The 15,844-nt window shown below is 39.8% G+C and overlaps 1 protein-coding gene across 1 annotated transcript in view; it reads left to right on the top strand.

Annotated features, from left to right (window-relative positions):
* TM9SF2 (transmembrane 9 superfamily member 2) overlaps positions 1-13,812 on the top strand; it is a 215,442-nt gene extending 201,630 nt beyond the window's left edge. Inside the window, 2 exon segments of the mRNA XM_030201349.1 lie at positions 4,406-4,577; positions 13,197-13,812. Coding sequence (XP_030057209.1) covers positions 4,406-4,577; positions 13,197-13,264 — 240 coding nt within the window. The 3' untranslated portion in view covers positions 13,265-13,812.
* Positions 13,813-15,844: the final 2,032 nt, after the last annotated feature.

The raw sequence follows: 15,844 nt of genomic DNA, 5'->3' as shown, positions 1-15,844 counted from the left end.
CTTCTTTGAGATCTAGCAGTCTAAAGTACCTCGATTAGATTCAGCCAAACAGGGATAGGAGTGTTGCAACAGAAGGATATGCATGGTGAAGTATGCAGAGTATGCCTTATGAAATTGTTTCCTACCCATGTGCCTGTGTGTGTGTGGGCATGCCTGTGTGTAGTGTGTCTGTCTGTATGTATGTATATATATATACAGTACACTCCATTTAAGTGCATGCTCTGTTTAACTGCATGCCGTACTTCGGTGCCGTTTTTGGCGCCATCAATTTCTATGGGGACAAACTTCGGTTTAGCACAGCACTGATAAGTGCAAGATTCGCTTATATGCATGGTTTAAGACCGCTCCTCTGCAGGAAAGACTCCGCATAAGCGCACGCATGGAATATGGAAACCGATTGGCACGTGACAAAGGAGCGGTAAACTTGAAATCTTGTTGGTTAACTGCCACAGGCAGAATAAGCGAAAGAATGTTGTTAGAGTGTAAACTGGAGTCGTCGTCGTGCAACTGTATAACACTGGCTGAACGAATAGAAGTTCTTAAATTAGAAAACAAACAGTCAAGCATCTATTGCTGAAGAATATGGTGTCATTCCCAGTCAAATTTCACGTATCTTGAAGCAGAAAGATCAGCTTCTGGAAGACTGGCAAAACAATACAAATCCACACAGGAAACGTAAATGAGCGGCAAAAGCTGAGGATGTAGAAGATGCTCTTCTTTGGTGGTTTTTTCAAGTCAGGAGCAGACAAAATGCCTGTCAGTGGTCCACTGCTTATGGAGAAAGCTAATCAACTAGCTGAAAGTCTTGGACTAACTGAATTCAAAGCCACTGTTGGATGGTTGGAAGGAGAGGAACAACATAAAATTCAAGAAACAGCATGGTGAGAAACAAGACACTGATGACTTTGGTGCTGAAAATTGGGTTGTTTCAGTTCTTCCTACCATCTTGAACTAGTTTTGACCCTGTGACATTTTCAATGCTGACGAAAGCGGTCTCTACTGGCGAGCGATTCCTGATGGAACACTTGCATTCAAACAAGTAAAACGTTGAAGGACCAACTGACGATCCTCCTTTGCTGCAATATGGATGGGAGTGAGAAGTTGGAACCACTCGTCATTGGAAAGAGCAAACAGCCCCGCTGCTTCAAGAATGTTAAGCGACTTCCTATGTCATACGAGGCTAACGCAAATTCATGGATGACTTGGGGAATTTGGAAGCAATGGCTAAAGAAGTTAGACACTAGAATGCGGGCACAAAAGCGTCAGATTTTGTTGCTTTGTGATAATTGTGCTGCGCACAATGATGATGTCAGGCTGTCTAATGTCAAGGTGGTCTTCCTGCCACCAAACACTACCTCTCTGATCCAACCTATGGATCAGGGCATAATAGCCAATTTCAAACAACATTATCGGGCTCTTGTGCTACGTTGTCTGATGAGCGTTATGGATGACCAGACTGGCAAGGATAAACATGCTGTTGAACTGGCTCATAATCTATCATTGTTGGATTCCCTACATATGCAGAAAGAAGCCTGGAATCATGTTACACAGGCAACCATTGTGAACTGCTACAAGCAGGCAAGCTTTGCTAAGGATGTGGAGAGGGACGAAACAGATGCAGCTGTTGCAAACGCGTCAGATGAACAGGCTATTGACATCCCAGCCGGTGTTACTGAAGAGGAGTTTCATCATTACGTAGCTGTTGATTACGATCTACAAACAGCTGACGACAGCACACTGATGTCGAGGTATGTGCCTACACGCAAGCAACGGCTGATGATGAAATGAGCAGCGAGGCACATGCTGACGAAATTCAACAACCTCCTGTCACTTTTGCAAGAGCGCTGGAGAGTCTCAACACCGTGCGGGCCTATCTGGAGGCCACTGGATGTCAGTGCTATGACAGTTTTTACCATCTGGCAGACGTAGTCTATGGAACTCAGACACAAGAGTGTACAGAGGACTATGACTGATTAATTCAAGTAAGCCTAACGTCAGTTAACAGAGACTGTATAACGTCAGTTAACAGAGACTGTATACTGTACATATAATAAACAGTACTGTACATATATGTGTTTATCAGATGACAAGCTTCTTTGGGTCACAGCGGTTAAGAGCACGCTCCGGTTAACTGCATGTATTTCTTTGGTCCCAGACCCTTGCACTTAAGTGGATTACATTGTGTGTGTGTGTAATATATATATATATATATATGTATATATATATATTTATATATATATATATTTCTGTATGTGTGTAGCTGTATCTGTGTTGGTTCTGTATCTTTGACAATGATAGTGGAGGGGAGAGGCTATGTGAAAGCAGTATACTACCAGCTCTGTTTCAGTGTATCGGTGTTTCTTTGCTGAAGTGCTTGAAACTGCCTCTTCCATGGAAATTCATTGGGCCATTTTTGGGGGGGGGAGATTTTTTTCTCTGGAACCCTAGTCTGATCTGGCCCATTTTTCAAACTCTCTGGTGTCTATTCCCTGTGTTTCCTCAATGCCAAAAACTATCCCATTCCTTTACATTTTGTGAGATTTATTTTGCTGATGGATGGTTGGATGGACATTCTTGACCCCCTTAGAAATACTTTCTTTCTAATATGTCATCAGGTTGGAAAGAATAAATTTGCCATCGATTTATAGAATTGGCTAGAGGTGCAGTATATGCTTTCCCCTTCCTTTAGATTATCATGTAAAGAGAGTAGTCGGGCAAAGATGAAAGAAATCAGGGTACATTTGGTGGTCTTTCAACATTCTCTCTAAGAAGACAGTGAAGGTGACTCAATAAAATGATACTGTACTGGTCTAGAGGATTTATTGATCAACAACATTGACTCGACACGGCCATGCTTCGGCCCAATGGCCTGCCTCAGGAGTCTTCTAGTGTTGTTTGGATTGGTCTATCTATATCACTTGGTGTACTGATGTATGTCAAATTCTATTCTGTGTTGCGATTGAAAAAACCGGTGGGAAGCACTGCAAGTAGCGATGCATGCCATCAAATCCCACACTCTAAACTTGAGAAGACTTGTGACAACTTGTTGGTTACTTTTCAGACCACCAACCTGGTCTGCACGGGGCCCTGCAATTGCTAAGACTGGCTCTGGTGATATAGATAGACCAATCCAAACAACATTAGAAGACTCCTGTCTCATCAGCTCGTAACCTTGGGGTAATCTTCGACTCCCATTTCTCCTTCTATGCACATGTTCAACACACTGCTAAAACCTGATGTTTCTTTCTCTGTAATATCACCAAAATTCGTCCTTTCCTTCCTGAACACACTCCCAGAACCCTTATCCACAGTCTTATCACCTCTCGCTTAGAGTATTGCAACTTGCTTCTCACAGGTCTCCTGCTAAGCCATCTCTCTCCCCTTCAATCTGTTCAAAATTCTGATGCACGACTATTCCGCCAGTGTTGCTATGTTCATATTAGCCCTCTCCTCAAGTCACTTCATTGGCTCTCTATCTGTTTCTGCATACAGTTCAGACTGCTCTTTTTGATTTACAAGTGCATTCACTCTGTAGCTCTTCAGTACCTCTCCACTCTTCCTACACACCTTCCCGGGAAACTCCATTCAGTGCGTAAATCTTTCTTATCCTCACCCTTCTCCTCCACTGCTAAGTCCAGACTCTGTTCCTTTTATCTTGCTGCACCATATGCCTAGAATAGACTTCCTGAGCCGGTACATCAAGCTCCATCTCTGGCAGTCTTCAAATCAAGGCTAAAAGCCCACCTTTTTGATGCTGCTTTTAACGCCTAACCCTTACTCGTTCAGTACCCGTGTTTTCTCATTCCCACCTTAATAAGTCCCTTATCTGTCCTGTTTGTCCTAATTAGATTGTAAGCCCTGTCGAGCAGGGACTGTCTCTTCATGTTCCAATGTACAACGTTGTGTACGTCTAGTAGTGCTATAGAAATTATTAGTAGAAGTAGAGGCAGGCCATTGGGCCGAAACACAGCCATGTTGAGTTGTTGATGTTAATCAGTAAATCCTCTAGACCAAGTAGAGCATCATCGTTTTATTGAGTCACCTTCACTGTTTTCTTACAGGTTTTTGTTCTGTATTTTCTGTGGTTTTTCAACATTATCAAGTATGTAACTTGTCGTATTCCATTATCTACTGGCCTTTAATGCTCAGAACAGCAAAGGGGATACACTAACAATGATCTGATCTGGCAAATTTGCATATCAGTACAGATAAAACATAGTCTACTCAAGACCTTTTTTCTGACTGTTTAAATGGTGTAGATTTTTTTTAGCTGCTTAGAATACTTTTATATTTGGAATGGCATAGCATTGAACCATCTGTTATGACTGCAAACTGCTATATTTAAGAAATCTAGGTACTACGTCAACATATTCTTGAACATTTTTCCTTTTTATCTTTCCTCCAGGACTACCATTGGCAGTGGCGTTCATTTCTCACCAGTGGTTTTACTGCTGTATATTTTTTTGTGTATGCAATACATTATTTCTTTTCAAAACTGCAAATTACAGGAACAGCCAGCACCTTTTTGTACTTTGGTTACACAATGATAATGGTTCTGATATTTTTCCTATTTACAGGTAAGTATTATGGTTCTAGTGTCCATCTTGTGCATTGTAGTGTTAACTATTTATAAAATTGTGATTATTTCTAATTTAGCAAGAGTTTTGACCTTTTACCAGAATGTGGTTCCTCCCTAAGTTGTTCTGGAATTCAGATTTCTGTTATAGATTTTTTTAACTGTTGCAGATAGGTTTTTCTAGTATATCAGGGTTGTTTTGGTCACTGAAATCACATGGACAAGCATGCCTTTTTTTTTTTGTATTGGCCAGTCTGTTACCTCATGATTTTTGAACCTCCAACTTGTACAGAATTTAGCCCAGCTCCACTAACTCTCACTATTTTATCTTTTTTTTTTTTTTTTTGGCTTGGTGGATTCTGGGCTTCTGTTGCCTTCAAATTCAGCTTTGTTTTGCTATAATTCTATGAGCTTTCATTCACAATTAATCAGAGGTCCCCCCCCCCCATCCCCACCCTTACCACAAAGTTTTTTTTTTTTTTTTTATAGTTTTACAAGTATAACTACATATAATAAAATGTATTTGCTTCAGCATTGTTATAGTGCATTCTGTTAAGTTACATTGCGGTTCAAGCAGTCTTTGGCCCCAAAATGTACAGCTCAGGTGGATGACTGAGACAAGAAGTACTCTGATCATGGGACAAGTCATTTTGGGGCCCTTTTACAAAGCTGTGGTAGGGCAACCATGGCAATGGCGTGCAGCAAATCAGACCTACTGCAGGAGCCCAGTAGTAGTTCTGACGTGTGCTGTGCGCCACTTCTGGTGCTTGCAATTCTTTAGCACCGGGAGCTTACCCGCTAGTAATTGGGCATAGCTGTGTACTGCCCAGTTAGCATAGGAGCCCTTACAGCCTCCTAAATAAGAGGCGGTAAGGCTCCCCACAGGAAATAGTCACACAGCAATTGCTTAACTTAACACTGCCATTTTATTTTTCAGGGTTTTTTAAAACTCCTTGTGCCTGCTGCAGTAAAAGGGGGCCTCATGTCAAACCCACACACAGATGCCACCACAAGGGTCCTTTTACTGTAGTTTGGTAAAAGTACCTCTTCATCATTTAACTCCATATTTTATTGTCTCATATTCAGAACTGGCTTTCATTTCCGGGCTACTGCCTTAAAGAATAAAGCAAAAAGTTGTAATTTGCCTAGCTCTTCTACTTTTCTCTGAGCTTCTCTCAAGGTTAATTGCTAATACTCTATAAATCTATGGGAAAATCCTCTTTAATGTAACTTCTTTGTTTGAAAAGATCACAAACTTTGACAAAGAGCAGGTAGTATAATTGCACTTCAGTGTTCTCAAAATAAAACAGTATAAGAATTAGCTTTGGTCAAATTAGTTATTGCATTGCTTTGATCAAAATTTCCAACATTTGATGAACAAAATTTTAAAATACTGAGACTTCAAAAACTTAAAGTAGTTGCCTCGGTTTTTCCCCACCCCAACCCTTATATTTATTCTCTTCTATCTACACATACATTCATTCCTGTACGTCTCTTACTATGGATGTAATCGTCCACTTTAAAGGAAATAAATAGAAATCAAGAAGAAAATGTCTTTATTGGACAGACATTACATTTTTGACTAGCTTTTGAAGGCAGTGCATTTTGCTGCCTTTTTTTCTCATTTCTGACCTGAAGAAGGAGGCATGTATGATAAAAGGTTTGCTAATAAGTACATTTAATTGCGTTAAAAGATTTGCTAAAAAAAAAAGGGGGGGTATATGCCTGTATTTTTTTTAAATTATTTACCAGAAGTTGGCCTTCAAGGCAATTACTTCTATCAAGATCTTGCAAAAGCTAAAAAAAAAAAAAAAAAAAAAAAATCCTAATTGATATATCTCAACAGTTCTGTCACTGCTTACTCATCTGTTAAAAATAGTTGGTGTAAGAAAAGGATTTGAAAATGTCCAGCTTTTATGTCAGTGGACCATATAGTTCAGGCATATATTTCTGTATTGTTTTCCAGGTCATTGATTAGCCCAGACCTGTCAAACACAGGGGCTGGAGGTCCGTGGGACCACCAGACCCCAAGAAGCAAAGCCTTGGTGACCTAGGGTCCCTACCCAACCCCCCAACCCAAGCCAGGGATACAATTTCAGGGGGGGGGGATGCTAGGGGGGCTGGAGACCCACCAGATCTCCAGCCCCCCCCCCTTGAACTTGTGTGTGTGTGTGGGGGGGGGGGGTTTCAGGGGGACCTCCAAGCCCGTGTCGCTGGCTCTGGGTAGGGGGGTTGAGGTTCCTGCTTCTGCAGGGGGGGCTGCATTGGGGGGGAGGGAATAGGGGGCCTGCTAGCATGCAAATGCATGCTGGACAGGGCTCACCATTGCTCCCTAATGGTCTGCAAACCCTAACGCCAGCTCCGAGCTAGTGTAGGGTTTGCCGTGGCCAGCAAGCCAATGTTTGGCATGCTGCTCGCTGATCATAGGGGAGGAATATGTTTAGCATGCAGTAACTATGTTACTATGTTACTTGCGCTAAGAGCCCTGTTTTGCATGCAATTGCGTTGTAATTGCGTTCAGAGCCCACAAGCCTGTAGTTTTCTTTTACAGAGAACCTTCCTCTCTGCCTTACTATCTCAATCCTGCCATTTCTACCAGCTCTTTTGTACCACCTTCCCAGATCTTGTGCCCCTACACTAGCTTCCCTGACTTGTGCTGCAAAGTATCTTACTCCTCCACTCTCACTCTGCCCATCGAAGTCCTGAATAGTTATTTTTACTTATTTTTCTTTCAGTATATTTGTTATACCACCCTTCATGCAGTACATCAGTGGTTTATATATTTTTTCAAATTAAAGGTAGATTGACAAAAAACAAAGAAAACAATTGGCAATATAAAATCAGAAAGGGGGAAGCATAGAACAACAATAAACATCAAATATTGAGATACAAATGTATGGTATGTCCTATGTTATACACCATCATGAATCTAAACTTTCTATTTTATATGTTCAACCAGTAGCCTCAAACCACAATCCAGTCCGACATATGTCATTAAAAAAAAAAAAAAATCAACACTATGCACTATAATTTGTTTCTAAAAAAACAGGTCTTCAACCCAGTCTTAAATTTCTTATAAGACTTCTGTACGTAATTCCAAAGGAAGCGAATTCCATAGTATTGGTGCTACACAGCTAAATGCTGTATGGCGAGAAGAGTCTAATCAAAGTTTCTTATGTGATGATACTACTAAGCTATTTCCTTGAGAAGACCTCAGAGAATGGGAAGATAAATGGGATTTGATGCATCGCCTTTCTGTGGTTACAATCAAAACAGTTTTACATATTATATACATGTACTTATTTTGTACCTGAGCAATGGACGGTTAAGTGACTTGCTTAGAGTCGCAAGGAGCCACAGTGGGGAAATACATAAATAAATAAATTACCTTTAATTGTGTGATTTATCTTGATTAAAAATGTTTAACCAGATGATTAATCATGATTAAAGAGTTTAATCGAAATGCTGCACTAGTTACCATATTAAGGGCCCCTTTTACCAAGCTGCAGTAAAAAGGGCCCTGTGGTATTAGTAGCTGCCATTTTTGTGGTGTGCCAGAGCCCTTTTTACAGTAGCGGGTAAAAAGCCAGAAAAAACACATGGTCATGCGGTCAGTTTGCATTTACTGCATAGCATTCGGGGGTGGGTGGCACTTATCACTCATTTTGGCGGTAAGGACTCCCGTGCCAATTTTTTAAATCCAGCAACGCCGGAAGTGGTGCATGCTAAAGTTGGAACTACTGGCAATGGCTGATGCATTGGGCCAGCGGTATTTCCACGTTGCAGCGCAGCAACCTTTCAGTAAAGGGGCCCCAAAGTTAGGTCAGACTTTTATGCAAGTCCTGTTTATGTGGTTAAACTGGTCGGTTAAGTTTTGCATATCAGCACTTAACTGGCCAAGTGCTGACTCCGCCCACAAAATAGCTGGTTTGATTTAAATGCTAACTAGTTATTTTCAGCAGCGATAACTGGTCAAGTGCCACTGAAAATAACCAATTTGCCCCAGACAATTTAACCAGCCGGGGCTATTTCTGGACAGTTATTTTGAATATCAGCCTTCATGCTATTAGAAGTAACAGAGAGGAGCAGAAGGACCTATAAGGGCAGAAAAGCTGATAGAAAGGCTAGTAGAAAGGAGGCCAGCTGTAAAAGGTGGCACTGGTTAAGATATATAACATTACTGTCTGGGGGAATAACTAAAAGTAGTAATCCTGACTGGGAGAGGAGGAATAGAAGATGGAGAAGACATAGATAGTGGTGCTGAGGATGAGGAAGAAGGGTAGACACATGACAGAGCTGGAAGACATGAGTTGTGAGGGGAAGAGAGGCTGAGAGAAGAGGCATGGACTGTGAAAGCAAGAACAGAGCTGAAGGGAATGCAAGCTGTGGGAAGGGTGCAGTGGGATGTGATAAAAAGTGAGTGAGGGGTTAGCTGAAGAAAGAGAAGCTGAAGAGGCCTGTGAGAGAAACTCTGTTGGACTTAGTATGGAGGGGGTTGAAAGGGGTGAGAGGCTGAGGAAAGGGTTCTGAGAAAAAAAGAGGATCATAGTTGGAGGGAAGAAGTACAAAGGGGTGAAAGGGAGGGAAGTCGCAGGAGGGGTGAGACCAGGAAGATAGTCTTGAGCGAGCAGAGAATCTAGTAACGTAATAGATGACAGCAGTTCATGACCTGCATGGTCCATCCAGTCTGCCTAACAAGGTAAACTCCTAGTATATGATAACATATGCATACTTGATCTGAGCTGTCCTTGCCAATTTCAGGGCACAGACTAGAAGTCTGCCCAGTACTGGCTTAATTTTCAACAACTAGAGATGCCTTTTAAGTCTGCTCCGGTCCAACAGTATCTATCTAGCCATGATAAGGAAACAGATAGTAGAAGTCTGCCCATCTGTAGCCTAAGATGGCAACAAAGAATGAAGATATTCTAGAATCTGAGTAACAGGCCCTGTGTGCTAATAAAAGAATTTTAAATTAGGATTACAAGCTGTGACTGTGTCTTCTACAACCACTGTCTCCTCAGATGATACCTGTACTCGGGATTATTTTTCCCTGTGTGTATCAATTTGCACTTATTAAATTTTAGGTGCCATTCATATTCCAGTCTTCTAGCCTCACACAATCCTTCTTCAAGGCCTCATAATTCACAGTGGTTTTAACAAGTTTGAATAATTTTGTCATCCACAAATTTGAACACCTCACTTGTCACTCCTTTCTCCAGATCATTTATGAATGTTAAACAACACAGGTCCCAATACAGATTGACCTGTTTGTAACTCTCAAAAGGGCATTTCCTCCTATCCCATTACTTTAATTTCCTAAGGAGTCACTAATGAGGGACTTTGTCAAATGCCTTCAGAAAATACATTATATCAACCAGCTCACCATTTCTACTTGTTTCTCCACATTAAAAAAAAAAAAAAAAAAAGAAGTAATAAATCTTAAGGCAAGACTTGCCTTTGCTGAACCCATACTGATTTATTCCCATTAAGCCATGTCTGTCTGTATGGTCAGTTATTTTGTTGTTTTAGGACATCTTCAACCCTTTTGCCCAGCACTGACAGCTAGCTCACAGATCTGTAGTTTCCTGGATCACCACAGGAGCCATTTTAAAAATTTGGTGTTATATTGGCCACTCTGTAATCCTCGGATATCATGACTATTTTGAATTACAGGTTGCTAGTAACAGGTTAACAGTTTCATGTTTGAGCTCTTTCGGGCTCTGGGATGAATGGCTTCTGGTTCTGCAACTTTGTTCTATTAGATCTCCTAGACTTAGTGATTTGCTTTTGTTGCTCCAAATCATCACCATCAAAGAAGGTTTCCAATGTTTAAAGACATAATTTAGTTTTTTTGCCGTTACATTATTCTCCTAGAGCACTCCTTATACTCCTTGATCATCCAGCAGTCCAACTCCCTCACAGGCTTTTTGCTTTGGCCTCCCTGGTCCTACCTACCCTGGCATCTAGAGGCTCCATACATCAGCGGGCAAAATAGCGTGAAAACTGTTATAAAAAATAAAATCAACAAACACATAGACAAACATGGTTTAATGGGATAGAGTCAACATGGATTCAGCCAAGGGAAGTCTTGCCTCACAAATTTGCTTCATTTCTTTGCGTGAATAAACATGTAGATAAAGGTAAGCCACTTGATGTAGTGTATCTAGATTTTTAGAAAGTGTTTGACAAAATCTGCTACGAGACTCCAGAGAAAATTGAAAACCCATGGGATAGAGGCAGTGTTCTGTTGTGGATTAGGAGTTTGTTGATGGATAGAAAACAGAGGGTAGGGTTAAATGACCAATTCTCTCAATGGAGGAGGGTGAATAATGGAGTGCCCCAGGGATCTGTACTGAGACCAGTGCTATTTAACATATTTCTTAATGATCTGGAAATGGGAATGGCAAATGAGGTGATTAAATTTGCAGACACAAAACTATTCAAAGTTGTTAAAACGCATGTGCATTGTGAAAAATTGCAGAAAGCCTTTAGGATGTTGGAAGACAAGGCATCCAAATGGCAGATAAGATTTATTGTGAACAAGTGCAAAGTGATGCACATTGGGAAGAATAATGCAAATCAGTTATTTGATGCAAGGTTCCACCCTAGGTGTCATCATGGGCAATATGCTGAAATCTTTTGCCCAGTGTGTGGCAGCAGCCAAAAAAGCAATCAGAATGCTAGGAATTATTAGGAAAGGGATACAAAAATAGGACAAAGAATATCATAATGCTTCTGTTTCGTTCCATGGTGCAACCTCATCTTGAGTATTGTTTATAAATCTGATCACCAAATTGCAAAAAAGGATAGAAGAATAAGTTCAAAGAAGGACAACCAAAATGATAGAAAGGGATGCAACTCTTATTTATTTAGATTTTGCTCGCACATTTTTCAGTGAGTTACATTCAGGTACTCTGGATATTTCTCTGTCCCAGGAGGGCTCACAATCTAAGTTTGTACCTGAGGCAATGGAGGGTTAAGTGACTTGCCCAAGATCACAAGGAGCAGCAGTGGGATTTGAACCGGCCACATGTGGATTGCAAGACTGGTGCTCTAACCACTAGGCCACTCCTCATATGAGGAAAAGTTTAAGAGGTTAGGACTCTTCAGCTTGGAAAAGAGATGGCTAAGGGGGAATATGATAGATGTTTATAAAATACTGAGTGGTGTAGAACAGTTGAATGTAAATCAATTTTTTACTTTTTCAAAAAGTACAAAGACTAGGGGACACCATTACATGGTACTACTTTTAAAGCGAACAGGAGGAAATTTTTTCACTCAACAAATAGTTAAGCTCTGGAACTCGTTGCCAGAGGATGTAGTATCAGCGATTAGTGTGGGTTTAAAAAAGGTATGGACAAGTTCCTGGAGGAAAAGTCTATAGTCTGCTATTGAGATAGATATGGGGAAAGCTACTACTCGTCCCTGGGATCAGTAGCATGAATCTTGCTACTATTTGGGATTCTGTCAGATAGTTGTGATCTGAATTGGCCACTGTTGGAAGCAGGCTGACCCAGTATGGCTATTCTTAAGTTGTTATGCCATCCTGCTGCTGCTGCTGCTGCCTCTGCAGAAGGGTTTAAAATGTGAGAACAGGCATTTCTTTGAGGACAAGCAGGCAACATAATCTCACAGATGAGGTGATGTCGTCCTACGGAATCTGGTTCGGACACTGCCAAAGTGTACTGCCACTTTAAATCTTTAAGGCAGTGCCCCCACCACATATGTGTGGGTGTAGGACCAGCAGTCTTTCATTTTCCATGGAGGAAAAAGGTCATATTTTTGTATCTCTCCTTGGCGTGTAAAACATTTTGCCTTTTGGTACTTATTGATTCAAGGTGCATGGTTATTCATGAGGATAATTCTATAACTGAGCACCCACATTTATGCACCACTTGTGTGTGGAAATTCACTTTTGCATGTGAGTGTGGCTGGCAGCAAAGCTACTAAGTTCTATTCTGTAAGGGTATGCATAATGGGCATAGCATGTATATGTTAGGAGAGTGTTCTCATGGGTGGTGCTACCGCTTAAATGCATAACTTACAGCATACAGTAATGTGTGTGCATCTTTGCCACATTTAGGCCCCTGTAGTTCTATGAGGTCTATGATTGGTGTAACTGCTGACGTATAAATGTAAGATGTGCCCGTGCCAAGTTACCTTAGTATTCCATTTCTATAACTGAATCTGAGTGCCCAGATGCTGTTATAGAATACTAAGGTAATCTGGCATAAGTGCATCGTACATTACATGCCTGCTTATAGAATTGTTCTTTTATGACAAACCCTTTTACTAAATCTTAGAGCATGCTAACAATTACCGCATGCTAAATTCTAAGAAGCCCATAGGAATGTAATAGACTTCCACCCTAATGTTCGTTAGTGCAAGCTTAAGCTTTAGTAAAAGGGCCCCCTACTCTGATCTGGCATGGAAGGTATTTTTTAACCAGGTATTTATGGTTTAACCAGGTGTGCTCAGTAACAAGTTTGTAATGATAAAATGTTTGTTCTGTACAAGATTCTTGTTACTTTTTCCTGCAGTCCCTTTTGAAATATTTCTCAGTATGTGGGTAGTGTCATTTTTGGAAAAGCTAATATGGAATCATTTGTTTTCTTTTTAGGAACAATTGGATTCTTTGCATGTTTTTGGTTTGTTACCAAAATATACAGCGTGGTGAAGGTTGACTGAAGAAGCTAAAATGTAACATTTGTTAGCATAATTTAAAAACGGAACTCCACTTCTGGTGAAGAACTTCTCTTACGAAGTACACTCTCTGACACATCTGTTTTCACAAAAGCATTTTGTATGGTTTTTGTTTGATTTTGTGATTTTTTTTTCCATTGAAATGTTTTTAATGAAGGGCAAACTTAAATAGGGGTATGTATTTGTAAATACAATAACTATACCTTAATAGAGATTTATACTTCAGAGGTGAACTGGATGTATTACACAATTCTGTACTACTTCTGAATAAAGTAAAGCTGTAAATAGGATTTTCTGGACTTGGGTGGGATGAATATTTTTTTTTTCTTTTAGAAAGAAGAGGTTTGTTTAACTGTAGTTTTAAAGATTAACACCTAAAATGTGTTCCTTTTTATTTCAGCAGTTTTTCTTTTTTTGCTCTAGTGACAGCTGTCCTACCTATAGTCTGTTGCTTCCAGTGATATCTGACCTTTTAAACTGTGCCTCTGAGTCATTGGGTTTATAGATTTACAAGTTTAATAAATATTGTAAAAGAAATTTAAAAAAAAAGTCTTCAGTGGATCCTTATATACTACTACACTATTCCTTGAATTCTGTAAATATAATGAAATGAATATTTCAAAGATGAATCAAAAGTATTTTATCAATTTTTACTTTTATTAATGTATCAGTTTCTTTTTTCAGTCTGCCTTAAAGTGTTTTATGTATTCTAAACTAAGGAGGTCTTTTACTAAGCCGCATTTTTAGCTCGTGGTAGAAATCAGTTCGTGGTAAACGTTGAGATGCCCATAGGCATATAATGGGCATCTCTGTGTTTACCGTCAGCTGATTTGTACTGCGAGCTAATAACACTACTACCGCAGCTTAGTAAAAGACCCCTAAAAGAGCACTATGGACTTAATTTATCAGTTTTCCTCTGGAGAAATAAATGAGGCAAACATTTGATTAGAATCTAGATTTCTGTTGTAATTAGGAGTATTTTCAAACAAAATTATATAGTAACACATGGAACTTTGTAAGTCTAAGTGCTTTGAAAATGAGCCTCAAAGTGGTATATAGCAAATTAGGTGCTGAATGCATAACTGCTTATGCAGTGCAGTGAAACTAGTACATAGAGGCATATTTTCAAAGCACTTTGGGAGGCTAAGTTCCATAGGTTTCTATGCAACTTTGGGAGGCTAAGTGCTTTGAAAATGAGCCCCATAGTGTGTTAATGATTGCAGAACTGTACATTATGATAAAAGTAAAAAGTTTATCATGGTACTGAATTTATTGAAAGATTGCTTAGACAATTTACTTCATAAGCAGTATTGACCCATTTTTTTTTGTGCATATTTCCTCCATTATTGCTTGTTCAATTGAAAGTTTTTACTCAGTGTAAAAATTCATTATCACATCACTAATTGGTTTCTTTAAATTTAAAATTCATCCGTATAACTTAATAAAAATAACATGATTTCATTTTGTATCAGTTTGCTTTTCATTGTGCACTGTTTTTGCTTTCGGATACCATTTCTATAGAGCTGCTGTGCTTGCATTGTAACTGGTAACAAACAATCCATTTTGATACAAAATTGTAACTTGATGCTGGTATTCCTCAGGAGTGATTGTAGGTGTCTGGGACAAAAGAAGGATATGTGGACAAAGTTTGTCGCTTCCCCTTCCCCACAAGCTTAGTCTGACACATTCACACACGCCTTGGACAGTTGATTTTTATATTTAAATCTTTTTATTAAAGTATAAAAAGGAACAATATTCTGTACAACTGATGTTTATAAATCACAAACAATATAAAACAAAGATCATCAAAAACCTCCATCTCCTGTAGGTGCAAATACAATAACAGAAAATCACTCTGAGTAAATTACTCTGGATCCGTTTGCAAGAGGTATGACTGCATCAGTGGTGGCCCTAAGGTTCTAGCAGTGCTGTCCCCAAAGGAGGAGTACTACCAATGTGGAAATAATAAGATAAAAAATTAGCAAATATGAGCAAGATAAAAAATATACTGAGGATTACACAAAATATAGATGGATAGATAGTAATACAACCACAATACTTCTGAGAAGAGAGTACAGATTAGCAGCTATATTAGGCTATAGAGCACACATCTGAGAAATAACCAATCCTTAGCAAGCAAAAGACAAGTAACTGGCTAACACTGAACTGTATAAATTTTTTTTAAAAATCCATTTCTCTCAACCTTAGAGGTCCACAGCATCAGGTGGGTGATGAATTGGTTTCTCTTCAGGGCTCTTGCTGTTCCCAGCGAGCCCCATGTATCAGGTATAGTCAGGTGAGTCCTTGCCATGCACAGGTAGCTGGATTCTTAGTCTGGTAGAAGCCATAAATAAGTAGCTCCTGAATTCTTCCTTGTACTGAACTGTGAGGGGGTTTATAGAACACTGCCCCTCACCCTTAAGAATAGTCCCAAAAACCACAGCAAGGCAGTATATCAAGTCCCATTCCCTTTCTCTTGCCCCCCCCCCCCCACCAACCAATGAGTTGCAATCATTGGGTGAACTAAAGTCAGGTGATTCACTTTCAGTACAATAGGGAATTTGT

The sequence above is a fragment of the Microcaecilia unicolor genome, chromosome 4, assembly GCF_901765095.1.
Source record: "Microcaecilia unicolor chromosome 4, aMicUni1.1, whole genome shotgun sequence".
Lineage (NCBI taxonomy): Eukaryota > Metazoa > Chordata > Amphibia > Gymnophiona > Siphonopidae > Microcaecilia > Microcaecilia unicolor.
This window is presented reverse-complemented; position numbering and strand designations above follow the sequence as displayed.